Source organism: Panicum virgatum, chromosome 2K (genome assembly GCF_016808335.1).
Source record: "Panicum virgatum strain AP13 chromosome 2K, P.virgatum_v5, whole genome shotgun sequence".
Taxonomy (NCBI): Eukaryota; Viridiplantae; Streptophyta; class Magnoliopsida; order Poales; family Poaceae; genus Panicum; species Panicum virgatum.
The window spans coordinates 48,663,520-48,679,508 of NC_053137.1; the positions used below are offsets into that span (position 1 = coordinate 48,663,520).

At 48.6% G+C, this 15,989-nt stretch overlaps 3 protein-coding genes and 1 long non-coding RNA gene across 4 annotated transcripts; 3 read left to right on the top strand and 1 right to left on the bottom strand.

Moving 5' to 3' along the window:
- The first annotated feature begins 3,105 nt into the window (after positions 1-3,105).
- LOC120681695 (phosphoribosylaminoimidazole-succinocarboxamide synthase, chloroplastic-like) lies at positions 3,106-6,973 on the top strand. Its single transcript, XM_039963309.1, has 12 exons — positions 3,106-3,494; positions 3,579-3,680; positions 3,973-4,102; positions 4,248-4,340; positions 4,424-4,512; positions 5,024-5,104; positions 5,396-5,485; positions 5,811-5,900; positions 6,035-6,085; positions 6,166-6,212; positions 6,405-6,462; positions 6,540-6,973. Exons 1-12 carry the CDS (start codon positions 3,171-3,173, stop codon positions 6,594-6,596), a joined length of 1,212 nt encoding a protein of 403 aa, XP_039819243.1. The 5' UTR covers positions 3,106-3,170; the 3' UTR covers positions 6,597-6,973.
- A 219-nt stretch (positions 6,974-7,192) lies between these two features.
- LOC120681699 (glutathione transferase GST 23) lies at positions 7,193-8,286 on the top strand. Its single transcript, XM_039963322.1, has 2 exons — positions 7,193-7,639; positions 7,752-8,286. The coding sequence occupies exons 1-2, from the start codon at positions 7,322-7,324 to the stop codon at positions 8,106-8,108; spliced, it is 675 nt and encodes a 224-aa protein (XP_039819256.1). The 5' UTR covers positions 7,193-7,321; the 3' UTR covers positions 8,109-8,286.
- A 1,498-nt stretch (positions 8,287-9,784) lies between these two features.
- On the top strand, positions 9,785-10,797 carry LOC120681717. Its single transcript, XR_005678013.1, has 2 exons — positions 9,785-10,267; positions 10,413-10,797. It is a non-coding gene; the product is annotated as an uncharacterized LOC120681717 (long non-coding RNA).
- A 336-nt stretch (positions 10,798-11,133) lies between these two features.
- Positions 11,134-13,519, bottom strand: LOC120681708 (purine permease 1-like). The gene is made up of 2 exons (XM_039963333.1): positions 12,541-13,519; positions 11,134-11,531 (listed from the first exon to the last, which is right to left on the bottom strand). Exons 1-2 carry the CDS (start codon positions 13,363-13,365, stop codon positions 11,190-11,192), a joined length of 1,167 nt encoding a protein of 388 aa, XP_039819267.1. The 5' UTR covers positions 13,366-13,519; the 3' UTR covers positions 11,134-11,189.
- Positions 13,520-15,989: the final 2,470 nt, after the last annotated feature.

Consider the following 15,989-nt stretch of genomic DNA (forward strand, 5'->3'; position numbering starts at 1 on the left):
GATATTGATGGCAAGTACCTTGATCAGAACGAGCAAGACTTGAAGACAAGGTACGTAAAGTTTCAGAAAGACTGGCCCTTATTTGGCGTCACGTTGATGTGTGATTCATGGACTGGTCCGACGAGGATGAGTGTCATCAACTTTTTGATATATTGCAATGGGGTCATGTGGTTCCATAAGTCTATTGATGCGACCGGAAGAACTCAAGATGCTGCATATTTGTTCAAGGTAGTCCCTAAACATGTTTCATTCGCATGGTGTATGTTTTGACATGTTACTAAACAATCTGTCTTCCATTGCAGGAGATTCAAAAGGTGGTGGAAGAGATTGGACCGGAGAATGTCGTGCATGTAGTCACCGACAACGGCTCGAATTACAAAAAAGCATGCAACGAACTACTAAGTGACGTGTATGACCACATAGTTTGGACACCGTGTCTAGCACACACCGTCAATTTGATGTTGAAGGATATAGCTCGAAGGCCTGAACATGGTGTTATCATCAAGCAGTGCAAGCGAATTTCAAATTGGTTACACAATCATGGTCAGTTGAATACAATGATGAGGAACGCAATCGGTGGTGAGTTGGTCAAGTGGAATGCCACTCGATTTGGAACCAACTACATGTTCCTAGAGAGCATCTATCGGAAACGTGATCGTTTCATGCAGTGGATGGCATCTACTGAGTTCCAACACAGCAAATGGGCGAATACCGAAGATGGTAGATTTACTCATGCAAGTTTTTCAAGTATGGAGTGGTGGGATGCATTGAAATATATCATCGACACGGTTCAACCAATATACAAGTTCCTTCGCTTCGCTGATCAGGACAAGAAGCCGAACATGTGCGAAGTCGTGATGGCCTACCAGACTATGAAACAGGAGCTGAAGTCTTTCTTTGGAACAAATGTTTCCACACTGAAAGAGTATGTTGAGGTGGTGGACGAGAGGTTGCGTGATGTGTTCATAGGCACGTATGTGGGTCCAGGTAAGCACACATCAGTCGTCTATTTTTAAACTCTATTGAAATAATGCTTATTTGAAGTGATTTATATTTTGCAGCTGCTGTCCTAAATCCGAGGTATGCATATACGATGGATCCAACTCAACAAATGTTTCGTGGACTTAAGGATACATTTCAGCGCATGACGGATCTCCAGAGCGCCGTCCAGGCATTGCAGGAGTTTGACGTGTTTCGGCAGAAAATTGGCGAGTATAGCAGTGATATGGCAATGCGGATGGCGATGGACACAAAGACATCCCCATGTAAGAGTTATTCCGTATGAAATTGTTATTTTCTCTATTCGAAAATATTGCTTACATACTCGGTTGCACATGCAGCGTCCTGGTGGATGATGTTCGGATCAAGTACTCCAAAACTGCAGTACCTTGCCATGAGGCTTGTTTCACAATGTTGTTCGTCCAGTGGATGCGAGCGGAACTGGAGTACTTTTGCCTTGCTGCATACAAAGGTTCGCAATCGGTTGTCGCACAAGAAACTTAATAAGCTTGTTTATGTCAACTACAATCTTCGTCTCCGACTTGAGGAGGTCTCCGGGCCACTGATGCGTGAAGAAGGTGATTTCATTGACCAGCTAGCCCATCTTTCTTTCTATGATGAGAAAAATCCGGTGCGGGAATGGATGGAATATGGTAGATCTAACCGGGCTCCAGTTCTGGACGAGGATGATGATGACGGCGACATCCCTCTCCCGTCCCATATTGTCAGAGATCAAATAAACGAGTCAGATCTACGTGAGGCTACGGGGAATGATTCCATCAGCGATTGGGCACGTACAAATATAGGTGACACTCACCTAGGGAAGAGAAAGTTGCAGAAAGGACCTAAGAAGGGTGACCCGAAGCGTCGAAAAGGCAAAGGAACAGCAAAACCAGTGAGCAGCGACACCGAGACTGATGATGGCAAAAGTGAGCGTAGTCCTCCATATCAGGAGTCCGAGGATAGCAGCTCGGCCGATGATGGTGATGATGGTGATGATGGTGACGGTGCTGGGCCTGATGCTGGTGGTGGTGGTAGTGGTGCTGATGCTGCTGCTGGTGGTAGTGGTCGTGCTCGTAGTGTTCGTTTCACAGGTATACATTGCACATACAAATAGACACATATTTCTGACTATTGACTACTAATTATGAAATATGGTTGATTGCAGGGGAGACTCAGTTCACACATGCTACTCAGGACACCGACCATGGAGCACCGCAATCGCAGAGGAGAACAGGTGGACCAACGGACTATGATAGTCCACAGCACTCTTCTTCCTCCTACAGCGATTCGAGGCACTCTTTTCACTATCCCATTCCTGACATCAGCATGCAGCCACCGACGAGATGGGTGTACGAATGGGAAGACCCCCATTTTTACACTATGTTAGTTCAGGAATGGCAGACAACATCGGCGTGGACGGGCCAAACTTGGCAACACTACAAGGCTGAGCTGCTTAGAGTGCGAGGTATCGCTTTGATGTCCAACGCCGAATACCAAACCGCGTCCCAAATGGGGGTCTTCCCATTTCTACGTTGAACTTTCGTTTCATATGTCTAGATGTATGACTCTGTATTTGTATGCACGCTTATTACTATTGTATTTGTATGTATGATTATAACTTGTTGCTTTGGTATGGTCATTTACATTAAAATGTGCATAGCTCATGCCGAAATTTTCTTTTATTTTACACCGGGACCTATTTTTGAAGCGCTGGAAAACAAACCGGTATACCGGTCCAACCGGCCGGTTTACCGGTATAACCGTCCGGTATACCGGTGTAACCGACCGGTTTACCGGTTCGGGCTACCCCTCCCACATCACCGGTATACCGGTCAAACCGGCCGGTAAACCGGACCGTCCGACCGGTATACCGGTCCGTACCGTTTGACCTGCGAGTTTTGAATTCAAACAAATTCAAACTTCCCTTTGTCCGGTTCCGACCGGTATCCGGCCTAACCGGACCGGTAAACCGGTACCGGAGCCCGGCGGTTAGGCCGGTCCGGTCGGGATTAGAAACCCTGACCCCGTCCCGCATTCTTACCTTTTCCAGTCTCGTTATATTAGAATTAGAACCCCTAATAAAAAACCCCGCCCCGTAGCAAGCCTCGGCAACCAGCCCAGAACGTCCTGGACCTCGGCAAAAAACCGCTCCTCTCCGCGCCTTTCCCATGTCCCCCTCCGCGCCGCCCGCCGCCGCCGCCGCCCGCGTCGCGAGCCCGGCCAAAGCGCTCCTCGGGGCTCCTTCATCCTCACTCCCTTCTCGCTTCCCCTACGTCTCCATGTCCGCCTCCGCTTCTCCCCGCGCCCCACCCCTCGCCGCGGCGGCCGGCGGGAGCCGCGCGGCGGCGGCGGCGGCGCCCTCCCTCCTCGCCGCCGACCCGGGCCACCGCGAGGCCGTCCTGCTCGCCGCGCGCGCGGCCATGGGGAACTGCCTCGGGGAGACCCGCCTCGACCTCGCCGTCCCTGGGCTCCGCCTCGCCGCCAAGGGGAAGGTGAGCGAACAGCTGGTCTGCCATCGTGGGGCGACCCTCTTCTCGACTGATTCTAGCGAGTGACCGTTGGTGCTTGGTACCAAGGTGAGGGACGTGTACGAGAGCGGGGAGCACCTGGTGCTGGTGACCACTGACCGGCAGAGCGCGTTCGACCGTGTCCTTGCTTCCATCCCGTTTAAAGGCCAGGTACACTCCTCATCTCTGCGTTATTCAGAGCTACTTCTGTTAATAAGCATCTGTCCAATTTGCATGAAATTGTCATACTTTTGAGGGGTTGCCAACTCACTACTCTGATGTCACAAGTGATTTGGCCTGAAAATAATACGATTGTGCTCATAGCTTTGTCTAGCACTTCATTTCTATGCTGTATATAGTGTGTCCAAACATAATGAACCTGGAAGCAGAGTACACTTAGGATAAGAAATAATTGTTTCCATGATTTTCTGGTTTTAATGGGCTGTCATATGGATGATTTCAGGTCCTTAATGAGACAAGCCTTTGGTGGTTCAATCAAACCCGTCACATTACTCCAAACGCAGTAGTGTCTTCTCCTGATAAGAATGTTACAATTGCCAAAAGGTGCACAGTTTTTCCAGTTGAATTTGTTGGTGAGACCTAAGGCTTCTGGCATATTTTTTTTTCTTTCTAATAACAGCTTGCAGTTGTGTAAGCAGAATTTTGTTGTCTATGGCTCTATGCTAATCTGTTAGTTTATCATTCTTACCGATCCTATCTTCTCGTGTTAATTTTCAGTGAGGGGATTTGTTACAGGAAGCACTGATACATCTTTATGGACAGTTTATAATAATGGTGTCAGGAACTATTGTGGAAATGCTCTTCCTGATGGTATGCCATATGCTGATCAACAAATCATCCAATTTGAAATTGTTTTATTCTATGTAGACTGATTCTTGGCCTCTCTGATCCAGGCATGGTAAAGAACCAGAAGCTATCTGCGAATATACTGACACCAACGACTAAAGCTGCAGATCACGATGTCCCTGTCACTCCAGATGAGGTATGCGTTGAATAACTTCTATCTTGCTTTCAGTATATTTTAGTGTATTTCCTTGTAATATAATAGTTATAACCCCTTGTAAGTTATTAATAACACTAATCACATAGTAAAATGATAAAGAAATGTTCTTAGATTAGTCAAGCATTAGAATTCCATAGATCAATAGATGGCTCTGTGATCTAGGATTTGACGAAGTTACTATCTGGGGAACTTATTCTGGAGAATTGAGAAGTCACACTAATTTGTTTGCCTCTTGCTTGTCAGTAGTGATATGTCATTTTGTTTGGTATTCTTATTATGATATTTTGGTGGCACTGAGGAACCTGGTAGTCTTTGATTGATTTCTGATGTTATTATCATCTGTAGGTTAATTATTAGTTCGAATATGAATATTTGAGAATCGGTAGTATTTCTTTTTTCACATCTGAATGATGTTGCATGCGTGCACCACCCCCTTTGTGATTCTATTTGTTATTCAAAGAGGTCCTTAAATTGCCATTATATTCTGCAGATAATCAAATCAGGGCTGATGTCGAAGGAAGATTTTGATGAGGCAGGAAGCAAAGCCTTAAGCTTGTTTGCATATGGACAGGTAGTGTATTATCATGTTTCTGTTTCTTCTGAGGCATTTTCAGGTCTTTATCTAGGAATATTCCAATTTAATTTTACTGGCAAACACTACAAACAATGGACTCGCAATGTTACGAAACTACTTTGATGTGCTTCTAGTTTTAATCTCTGCAGCTTGCCACTAAGGTATTTACGAATGGAATTAGAGTTATTTTGAGATAATAAGTCCACTTGGTGATCTTCTGTGTTAAAGCCACATTATAATTGTGTAACTTATTGATACCCTTTTGTCCTTTCTGTTTTCCATTTGCAGCAAGTGGCCATAGAGAATGGATTAATTTTAGTTGACACAAAGTATGAATTTGGAAAGACAGCTGATGGGACAATCGTGCTGATTGATGAGGTTGCATTTCTGACATGATTTTATAATTGTTTATTGTCTTATGCTCATCATACCCAGAAACTAGCAAATTATGTATGATTTTACCTTTTGGAACAGTGACTAACGCATGTCGTGGATTTGGATAGTGCTAACTAACTGTTCTGTGTATATAAGCAGAGTTGTTTTATCAATTAATCACTTCATGCCGTGGAAAACTTTCTTTATTTAGAAGTATACATAAAAGTTTTAGAATTATGTTGAGTAAAACTGTAGCATAACTTCTGAGATATGAAATGCTGAATGGTTAGGATTATAAAACTCATGGTCTCCACTTCTTGACAAGCAGGTTCATACTCCTGACTCCAGCAGATATTGGATTGCTAATTCATATGAAGATAGATTTAAATCTGGTCTCGAACCTGAAAACGTTGACAAGGTAAACTAACCCTGACTCATACACATCTATGTATGGGCCGATTATCTTGAATCTTTGATGCTGTTTATGCCTTACAAACAGTTTGATTCACTTATAGTGATGAGATTTCTGAATATATTAATTAATTCTTGCAGGAGTTTTTGAGGCTTTGGTTCAAGAACAACTGCAATCCATATGAAGATGTGGTATATTTTCTTTAAAACCACTTATGGAATTTTTTTTCATAACGAGCCAACTTAATTCTGTTGACTGCAATGGTGCTTAGGTTCTGCCGGAAGCTCCGGAAGAGCTGGTCTGTGAGCTAGCCTGGCGGTATGCCTATTTCTATAAGCCCCTGTTCTTATGTCCCATTTCAATTTTCATCTTTTTTTATTTAAAAATAAATAAATATTCTTATAGCCTGACCAACCAACAACCTGATGCGCATTCTGTATCTACATGAAACTGATGTAAGGATGATTTCTGATTTGGTTGAATAAGGGTTTGCTCGAATATGCACTGTAGGTACATTTTCCTGTTTGAAACAATCACAAATATAAAATTCGAGATCCCAGATACACAGGTATGCAGAAGATTTTGTTTGTGCTTCTAATTTAGCAGATAAACAAATCCTTAGAAGCAATGTTTCGTAAGATGCAGGAACCCATCCATGAGAGGATATCGAGGAATGTCGCTCAAGCCTTACGGAACCTGTAAAGCCTTGCGGATGGGCGATCCCGGAGCAGAGATTTCTGACGGCAATAAGAGGTGCATTTCTGGTACTGATATTCCGGCGGTAGTAGTAGCATGTGCACCAAACACACTGTGACACTGGTATTTCCGTTTGTTGACATGGAAATGGAGTGAAGCCTCGTCTTGACTTGACAAATAGTAGTAGCATGTGCACGTGCCATGTTATGTAATATGGTAATAAACTCTGTCAGGATCCAGTTGTGTTGCCATGCTCTGCTGTTTGTTCTTCTTGGACCATGAAGGGAGATAACTAAATAGAGACATGCAACAAGCATGCTTGTATGAGACAGGGAGATAACATTGTCAAATGGCTGAGTTGACCAAGTTTCATTCACGCTTTAGAACATACCTTCTCTACAACAAAAGGCAAATAACCATCCAAACAGTTCAGTAGTTTTAGCATGATTGGACTTCCCCAATGAGGATTTCCCCCCTGAAAAGCATCCCTGTGGATTCCTGTAGTACACCACGTCTGAGTGGATAAGCTTCTCTGACCAGATGCCTGTTGATTACAAGTACTTCACTGACGAGTGTATATAGATAAATATTCCCAGACTCCTTTGGAAAGCAAACCATGACCCGGAATCGAGCCGTTGACTTCCGAAGGCTCCCTGGTCTATAAGGGGCCAAGCAGATCTCTTCATATCTTGCAACAGCAGCAGCAGCGGAGGAGGAGCGGAGCTCCAGCCATGGCAGAGAAGGGCGTGAAGGTGCTGGGCATGTGGGCGAGCCCGATGGTGATCCGGGTGGAGTGGGCGCTCCGGCTGAAGGGCGTGGAGTACGAGTACGTCGACGAGGACCTCGCCAACAAGAGCGCCGACCTGCTCCGCTACAACCCGGTGACCAAGAAGGTGCCCGTCCTCGTCCACGACGGCAAGCCTATCGCCGAGTCCACCATCATCGTCGAGTACATCGACGAGGCCTGGAAGGGCGGCCACCCCATCATGCCGGCCGACCCCTACGAGCGTGCCCAGGCGAGGTTCTGGGCCAGGTACGCTGAAGACAAGGTACGCACGCGACCTGCAGCCGCATGATCTATCCTACCACTCTGATAGATGGAGGAGCAGCTGGGTCTAATGGGAGCTGGGCACTGGATGTGCCTGTGTCTACTCCATCCAGTGCAACCCCGCGCTGTACCAGATCTTCACCACGACCGGCGAGGCGCAGCGCGAGGTGGTGCGCGCGGCCCAGCAGTGCCTCAAGCCCCTGGAGGCGGCGCTGAAGGGGCGGAGGTTCTTCGGCGGCGACGCCGTGGGCTACCTCGACATCGTCGTCGGGTGGCTCGCGCACTGGCTGCCGGTCATCGAGGAGGTGTCCGGCGCCAGCGTCGTCACCGACGAGGAGCTCCCGCTGATGAAGGCCTGGTTCGGCCGGTTCCTCGCCGTGGACGCGGTCAGGGCGGCCCTGCCCGACAGGGACAGGCTCCTCGCTGCCAACAAGGCCCGCCGCGAGCAGATCCTCTCCTCCGCCGCGTAGACGGCTTGCTAGGGATTCTAGCGCATGACACGCACCATCAACGCCATCTATATATATAGCAGAATAAGGATTGCACGGGCACGTTGTGCAACAGAGGTTTGGAAGACCATTTTACCCATGTAAATCGTTACTAATTACTATGCTGTTGAATCATACGAGTTGCCTACTTATTCGGTTATTCCTTAAATTACTGCGTACCCAAGAAAGGAAATGCAAAGTGTTTGCCAGGATCTCGCCGTAGAAGTCGTGGAAGAACACGACGGCGCTGGCCGGCAGCGAGAGCCGTACAAGAAGTTGGCAGGGCACCATGGTGCCCACCAGGCCACGAAGTAGTTGCTCTCTGGTTCATGATTCATGAATCATGATAGCGGCCCGCGGCCGACTGGGTCAGGTCAGCAGCAGGCCCAGCAGCTAGTGGCCCGTTAGGCCGATCAATCTCGTGTTGTGCTACGGTTGCTTGCATTTTTATCGCTGTCCAGTCAAGCCAGTGAGCTTGGATTTTCTAGAAGAAGTATGACCAGTAGAAATATGATGACCGTCCGTTGCTATGGGAGTTAAAAATTAAATACGGTAATCCTACTAATAAGACATCCGATAAAAAGCAAAATATCGGACGCCTATTATCACCATTCACCAGCTCCCTTCCGCGCGTATCCTTTCCAGATCCTAGCCCCTGCCACTGACCCCACATGCGCCTGAGGGCCGCCCACGCCCCCACTGACCGCACGTTCCATCCTCTGCACCTTCACTGTGCTCCTCAAGCTCCGCGCGCACGACGCGCCTCCGCAGCAGCCGGGGTTGGCCGTGGCTAGGCCGACGGCGCGCGCGTGGCCGGCGGCTGCGGCGCGCAAGCTCCAAGGCGGCGGGGCACGAGGCCGGCGGCAAGCCCCGCGAGAGCTCCGGCGCGGGCAGAGCGTGCAGCAGCGCAGCAAAGCGCCATGGTCGCAGCTGGCGGCGGCGATGGCCTAGCCATGGCGCAGGTGTGCGTGGTTATGAAGCAGCTTGACAATGCATGTTGCAATTGTATATTTCAAGTATTTCATATGTTTTATAAGAATGTTGCAAGTGTTTCATGTTGATGTTGTAAAAGTAGATCTAAATGTTTTATCTGGATGTTTCATTTTTAAGAAGAGATTTGAATATTTTATAAAACATCAAACAAATGTTGCAGCCAAATTTTTTTCCTCATCATCAACGGATGGCTAACAACTTTTTTTCAACAAGTCTTGATGTCGCAAGCGCTGATTTTCGATGTTGCAAATGTTTCAAACAAATATTACAACAGTATATTTTAAGTGTTTCATTCGATATGGTTACGTTGCATGCAACATCAGATAGTGTTGTAGTGAGATGTTTTCTCTCGTGAATCCATCCGATGCCCCGCGCCCGAATCGGACGTCGGGGCGCAGCATCTCCCAATTAAATATCCAGCGCAATAAGCATATAAGAAATATGATGCAATCTTATTTGAAATTTGTATAGTTTCTATGGATTTGTTGGTTTACACTTGATATGTTCCTAAAGAAATATGATGCTTTTGAGATTAATAAATACTCCAAATTAAATATCGTGCTACGGTTGCTTGCATTTTTATCGCTGTCCAGTCAAGCCAGTGAGCTTGCATTTTCTAGAAGAAGTATGACCAGTAGAAATACGATGACCGTCCAGGGGTATTTGATGCGTAAGAAAAAAAAAACCTTCTCGCTCATTCTCCCCTTCTCCCCAACATCGAGAAAGGCGAAGAGGCGCGGAGCCAATTCCGGCGTCGATCCGCCCGATTCCCCTCGCCGGCGGCCTCTCCGGCGGCTGTTCGGCAAGGGAATCGGGTGGATCGGCGTCCGGCGTAGTTTTAGCTTCTAGTTTTAGGTGGTTAGGGCTAGGTAGCTAGGGTTGCCGGTGGAGTGGGTGTCGCTGCCTTCGTTCGTCTGCGGGTGGAGGTGGCGAGGCTCGATCCATGGTGGCGGTGGCGCATTTTGCTTCCGGCGGTCTTTGGGTTGTTGGTGTGCGCTGTCTTCCTGTGCTGCGTGTCCGCCGGCAGCGTTGAAGACGGCGGCTTTCGGTTCGTCTGCTTCTTCTCCTTCTGTGCCGATGCCAGTATGAGGTGTGGGTTTCCCGTCGGCGTTCGGATGAGGGAGTCGGCGTCGCGTTCGTGGAATAAAGTACTCCGGGCTTCTCTCTTCTTCACCGTCGTGTGCTCCGACGGTGGCGTTGGGTCAGGGAGTTTGGGGCTTCCTGGATCTGAAGTTTCTGTGCAAGCTCTCGGTTCCTCAAGCCTTTGTACAGAAGTCTTTTCCTCTTTGACAGACGTGCTGGTGCTTGGTTTGGGGTTGTTGGTGCTGCGCTCTGGTTCTTCTGGATTTGGATGCTTCGTATCCATGGCGGTAGAAGGTGGTGAAGGGGCCAAATCGAAGTGGCCGACAGCTGCAGCTCTTTCAACAGAAATCTCTTGCAGTTTGCCAATGTTTGAAGTCCGCCCTTTGATTTGGACATGCGAGTTTGGTGGCTTGAAGCTCCTGTGTGCAGTATCGATGCCTTTGCTCTGGTGTCGTCGCTATGTCTGGAGGAGGAAGACAAATAGTAGGGTTCTTGGTGTAATTTCGGCTTTACTCAGAGACTTTGCTGTTAGATTGAGATGTACTGTGCTACTTCGGTTTTAATACAGGTTGTATCTCTTTCTCAAAAAAAAAAAGGAAACACGATGACCGTCAGTTGCTTCGGGAGTTAAAAATATCTAGCGCAATAAGCATATAAGAAATATGATGCTTTTGAGATTATTAGATACTCCAAATTAAATCGCCAAAGCACACTGAGATACACAACATGCTGTTTTGAGCCAAACTAAGAATGAAAGCTATGATTTTTTTTTTAAATGCACCTCATCATTTTTTTAGTTAGCAGGTTGCTGCGTTGATGCATTTTTTTTTCTTCACACGAAATGTTGTCATGCAAAGTCCTTCTATAGCACAGTGTTGTATCACACGGTATGACCTACTTATTCCACCAAATACGGAGTATTGTGTAAAAACATACGTACTCTAAGTCTCTAAAGTATACTGGGTATGTATTTATGAACGCGGTCATCTATGGGTCCAAATCCTCAGCATTTGGTGGATTGTTGTCGGGCTGGCGGTTCGCCTTGGCCGTCTGGACCTCACCGTAGAGGTAGGAGACGAAGCCCCAGAGCGAGAGCGCGAGGGCGACGCCCTTGGTGCCGTTGAACGGCTCGCCGAACAGCAGGACGGCGAGCACCTCGGTGACCGGGATGAGCACGGTCATGACCACGCCGGCCAGCAGCGCCGAGCCGAAGAAGATGGCGCCGATGGTGCCGAGGAAGAAGCACTGGTACGTGGCGGCCGACCCGGCGAGCAGCATGTAGTAACCTGTCCGGCCGAAACCGAACTCCCGCGCCTCTTCCAAGATTGCCTGCGTTTCCCATTGCTCCGCATCTTAGTCAATAGTCATCAGTGTGAAGTAGAAGCCTACTCGTAGTGATCCAACATTCAGATTCAGCATCCACAAGTGGACTTGTGTTCTAATTTGGCAAGAAACTTTTATAGGTCTGCACTCCTAGTCCTAGGCCCCCACTGTTGAGGAATTGAAAGAATACAAGCATATGCTGTCCATGATTAACTGATTTTGTAAGCCTATGCATAAAGCTTGTTAGATCGAAAGAGAAAATCTGAAGATATGCAATGAAGTATTTTTGTTGTCTTTTTCTATATTCGTCATCTTTATTAGGACCTGATTATGATTTATGTCACTGCTTGAGTGGCTACCTTTTCAGAAACGTGCTCTGATCTGCACAAGTTTCTTTTCAAAAAGGCGTTCAGTCTTTGCACACGAGCTCAACAAGTATTAAGGCTTTTATGGATAAATTAAGGTTAACGACCTAAGTGGACTGAGTAGTTTACAATATCTATTTAGTCTTGGGGACTCCCTTTTACTAGCAGTCTACTGATGAGAATGAGATCACTAAAGGTGACAAGGGTAACCCGCTCGTTTACTTCATTGAAAACAAGGAACGCATGCTGATGACCGTTGCTTCTGCCAAAAATTTCTCACCATCCTGCATTAATTAATGTGTATAGAAATGTTTGTCGAAAAAAGTTCGTCGAAAAATTAATGTATAGAAATGTTCGTCGAAAAAAGTTCGTAGAAATGTTCCTGCGTGATGAACTGTATGAAATTTAGTCTTTGTTCCTTAAATTACTGGTTGTCACTAGAAAAATCAAAGTTACAACCACCAGGTAATATTGTAATAACGTGGTTCCTGAAATTACTACAACAGATTCTAGTTTGAATTTACACTAGCACATATTTGCAAAAGACTGGCGCTGCAGTGTTAGTGGTACGAGAAGTACTATGACGGGGTGCGCCGGCCGGGACCGGGAGACGTAGCAACAGAAAGTTGGCAGGTGAAAATCAAACTTACGTGGAAGTCATTGTTCACAAGCATGCCGACGGCGGTGAAGATGGTGGCGGTGAGCCCGATGACGAGCTGCATCTCGATGACGAGCGTGTAGGTGACGGCCGCCGCGCCGGGGCGCGCCGCGTGGCGCGCCTGGCTGAGCTCCATGACGGCGAGCACGAGGCCGAACAGCGCGGCGGCGCCGAGCGTCATGGCGAACCCGGCGCCGTACTGCGCCCGCGACACCCCCGCGGGCCGGTCCCCGCCCGCGTTCATCCCGAGCATCACGGCGCCGACGCTGAGCAGCGCCACAGCGTTCACCGAGAACGCCGTGAACCGCTGGCGCACGAGCAGCAGCGCGAAGGCGGCCGTGAATGCCAGCTGCGTGGAGATGAGGATGGAGGACGTGGAGACCGGCAGGTAGGCGAGGCCGTAGGCGTAGAGGAGGTCGTCGAGGCCGGTCATGACGCCGATGCCCGCGGACGCCGCCAGGAGGCGGGGCGTCATGAGGAAGAACGGCGCGCCGCCGGCCGCCTTCGTGGACGATGCCTCCTCGCCGCTGCCGCTGCGCCGCCGCCGGCGGCGCCGGGAGAAGGACGCGCAGAGCGGCACGAGCAGGATCGGGAAGCCGGCCGTCTGGAGGAAGGCCGAGAGCCACTTGCGGGCGCCGCCGCGGAGGAAGTAGGCGCGGAGGAAGAGCGGGCCGCCCGCCGAGCCGACGACCATGAGGACGAAGTTGGCGACGAGGACCGGGTTGCGCAGCAGCCTAGCGCTGCCGCAGCTCCCGCCGGGCCGCGTGGCGCCGGCGTTCTTGCATGGCTGCGGCGGCGCCGGCGTTTCCACCTCCATGAGACGCGCCGGCGTGTGCACGGGGTGGCCTCGGGTCGCTGCGTGAGGTGCTCAGCAGCCAGCCAGCCAGCACCGGAACGGGGCGCCGGGCGTGCTCATATACCGTGGAGGCGCACGAAAGGCTGACTTCTTCTCAGCCTTGGACATTTTGGTGCCCCGGGAGTTCAGCGTGCCTCTGATCCTCTGAGATGGTCTTGCACCCAATGCAATCAACTGACCGAATTCCTTAATAAACACATCATCTCTTCTTGGCTAACTCCTATGCCCTGCTGCTGACTTCTTTTCCTTGTGTTTGGTGTGCTCCTCTACTTTCAGAATTCGGCAACACGTCATCTTTTCGGAATGGTTCGGCAATGTCTGCGCGGCGGTTTTGGGCCATTCGGACTCATCCACGTTCGCCGAAACATTTCACTGCGTGGCAACGCGACCACCGTGACGGTGGCAACGGCTCTGTTCGCACACGAGAACAGAGGAGACTCACCTTTCATGGCCGGAGGCCCGGAGCGGAGACGGAGGGCAGCTGGGGCAACCTACACGAAAGCCGCGAAGATATTCCGAGATAAAAAAATAAGAATGCTGGAGCTTTTGTTCGTTTTGCACTGTTGAGACTTCAGACTTTGGTGACTTCGGGTCGACGACGACACGCCAGAGGATAACAGGAACGCATCAAGACGCCCTCGGCGGCCGTGCCTGTGCGAGCATTCCCCATGCCGTGCGTGCCGACACAGGGTACCGCGTACTCCTCCCAAGTCAGTAGTCACACCCTGACCTCACTGGATCAGGATCAGGTCGTGGCTCGCTGGATAGATAGATCGTTCTAGCACTACTAGTTCGTCGCCCCATTTATGGCGTCACGTTCGTGCACGCCACGCGCACCGGACGAGAGCCAGGAGCAGCGCAGGGTTCGGCCCGGCCGGCCCGGGACGATTCATAACTCGTCCGAAGTTCGAATCACTGTGCTCTATCAATCATTTTCCCCCGGTTCTTATTAGTTCAATTCTTTTTTCTTTGAGTTAGTATATTTTAGAATTTGCTTCATGAATGTGGTCCTAAAAAAGTAACATAGCAGTTTCTTTTTTTTTAAAAAAAACTCTACCCGGGGAGGAAACGACCCCACCGTTTTTTCATTAAGAGGAAGCCACACCGACTTATCCGGGTAGAGAAACCTCCCGAACCCTGACCCATGCCCGTGAGGGCCAAGCCTTACGGCGAGCAAAGCGAGGTTTTTTTTTCTCTCAGCAGCCTGAAATTCGCTTCTAATGAGAATCGAACTCAGGACCTGCTGAGAGCGTGGATGCTACCGGGCCGGGCTAGCCATCTCAACCGCCCGGCCTTTTGCATAGCAGTTTCTTTTTGTTTGATCTATTAGTTCTCTGCATTAAATCAGAAAACTTCTGTTAGATTGTCATTGAGTAACTCGGCCAGTGGAGACACTGCCACTGTCATTTTTATTAACTCGTGAACAATTTGTTCTTTTAGTCATTCTGTTCCTTTTCCTACTTGCAATTCATATATGATTTTCGGTTTGTGCATCAATCCTTGCTAATCTTAGTGCCATGTCTGACTGCTTCGCTTGCTTGTACCATCACCAATCCCTGATAATTTTTGTGTCGATTCCATGGACGATTTGTCTCTGTACCAACAAAAATTAATCTCCAGTAATCAGGGTAGACAGAGAGATCTTGATTGAATTGAGTCCGTTAAAGAAATGTTTGCTTTGACTGGACCCACTTAATTGGTCACCTGAGCATGTTACTGAGATGACTGGGAGTAAAGTGTTCGTTCAAAAAAAAAAAGACTGGGAGTAAAGTTCACTGACTACTGTACCATCACTTAGCATGGTTCAAAATAACTGGCACCTCCGCTATAGCGGGCTATAGCGTCTGGAAGTGCTGTCCGCTAGGATAGTTAGATTTTCACACTAATCACTTGTTTCCGCTAATAGCGGCAATTAGCGCACTAAATTCGCTAAATGTACCTTCATTTAGTGGCTGCAGCTTCCCTGTCTCCGCTGGCTGGAGCTTCTATGTCCCCTCTATGTGTCTCCATGCGTGTCTCCGCACACGTGGAGATCACCGGTTCGCTCATCTCTAAGATCTAGGCCCATTAATATTTCCGTCCATAGCCTAACAACAAGGTCAACTAATCCAATTTGGTTTTCGATGAATTATATATTATAACACATTAGAAGTACGAAAGTGCATATTCTAGAAAAAAAGAGCACAAAACAAGAATAGATTTGATGGGGGAAGAAAATCCCTTGTTGATGCCATGCGCTGTGATGAAGAGGTTCGATCATGAAGGCCCCGCGCTCGATTTGCCGTGGCCGTGTGGATGGAAAAATAAAGGAGGGCTCAGACTCTGCAGGGAGCAACCGCGTGTTCGGGGACACGGATAGACCAGGGTTTCACTTCCCGTCCGGGATCCGCCGGAAACCGGAAAAATTTCCCGTTCCCGGAACTATCCGGGATTGGAAACCGCTAGAATTTCCCGAAAAATTTCGCCAAACTTTAAAATTTTTTAAAAAATTTGTATGAACGGTAACTGCTGCATCCCGAGTGGGAACCGACGTTTCCCGACCGGTTTCCGTTGATTTTGACCGGGAAATGCCGTCGGCCGAGGGG

Bases quoted from the DNA above. Each gene is read 5' to 3' on its own strand.
- LOC120681695 (XM_039963309.1), top strand. From the start codon at position 3,171: ATGTCCCCCTCCGCGCCGCCCGCCGCCGCCGCCGCCCGCGTCGCGAGC. The intron at 5,901-6,034 runs GTAAACTAACCC...TAATTCTTGCAG, and splicing joins AACCTGAAAACGTTGACAAG to GAGTTTTTGAGGCTTTGGTT. The intron at 6,213-6,404 runs GTATGCCTATTT...TATGCACTGTAG, and splicing joins GTCTGTGAGCTAGCCTGGCG to GTACATTTTCCTGTTTGAAA.
- LOC120681699 (XM_039963322.1), top strand. From the start codon at position 7,322: ATGGCAGAGAAGGGCGTGAAGGTGCTGGGCATGTGGGCGAGCCCGATG. The intron at 7,640-7,751 runs GTACGCACGCGA...TACTCCATCCAG, and splicing joins CCAGGTACGCTGAAGACAAG to TGCAACCCCGCGCTGTACCA.
- LOC120681708 (XM_039963333.1), bottom strand. From the start codon at position 13,365: ATGGAGGTGGAAACGCCGGCGCCGCCGCAGCCATGCAAGAACGCCGGC. The intron at 11,532-12,540 runs GTAAGTTTGATT...TGGGAAACGCAG, and splicing joins TTGTGAACAATGACTTCCAC to GCAATCTTGGAAGAGGCGCG.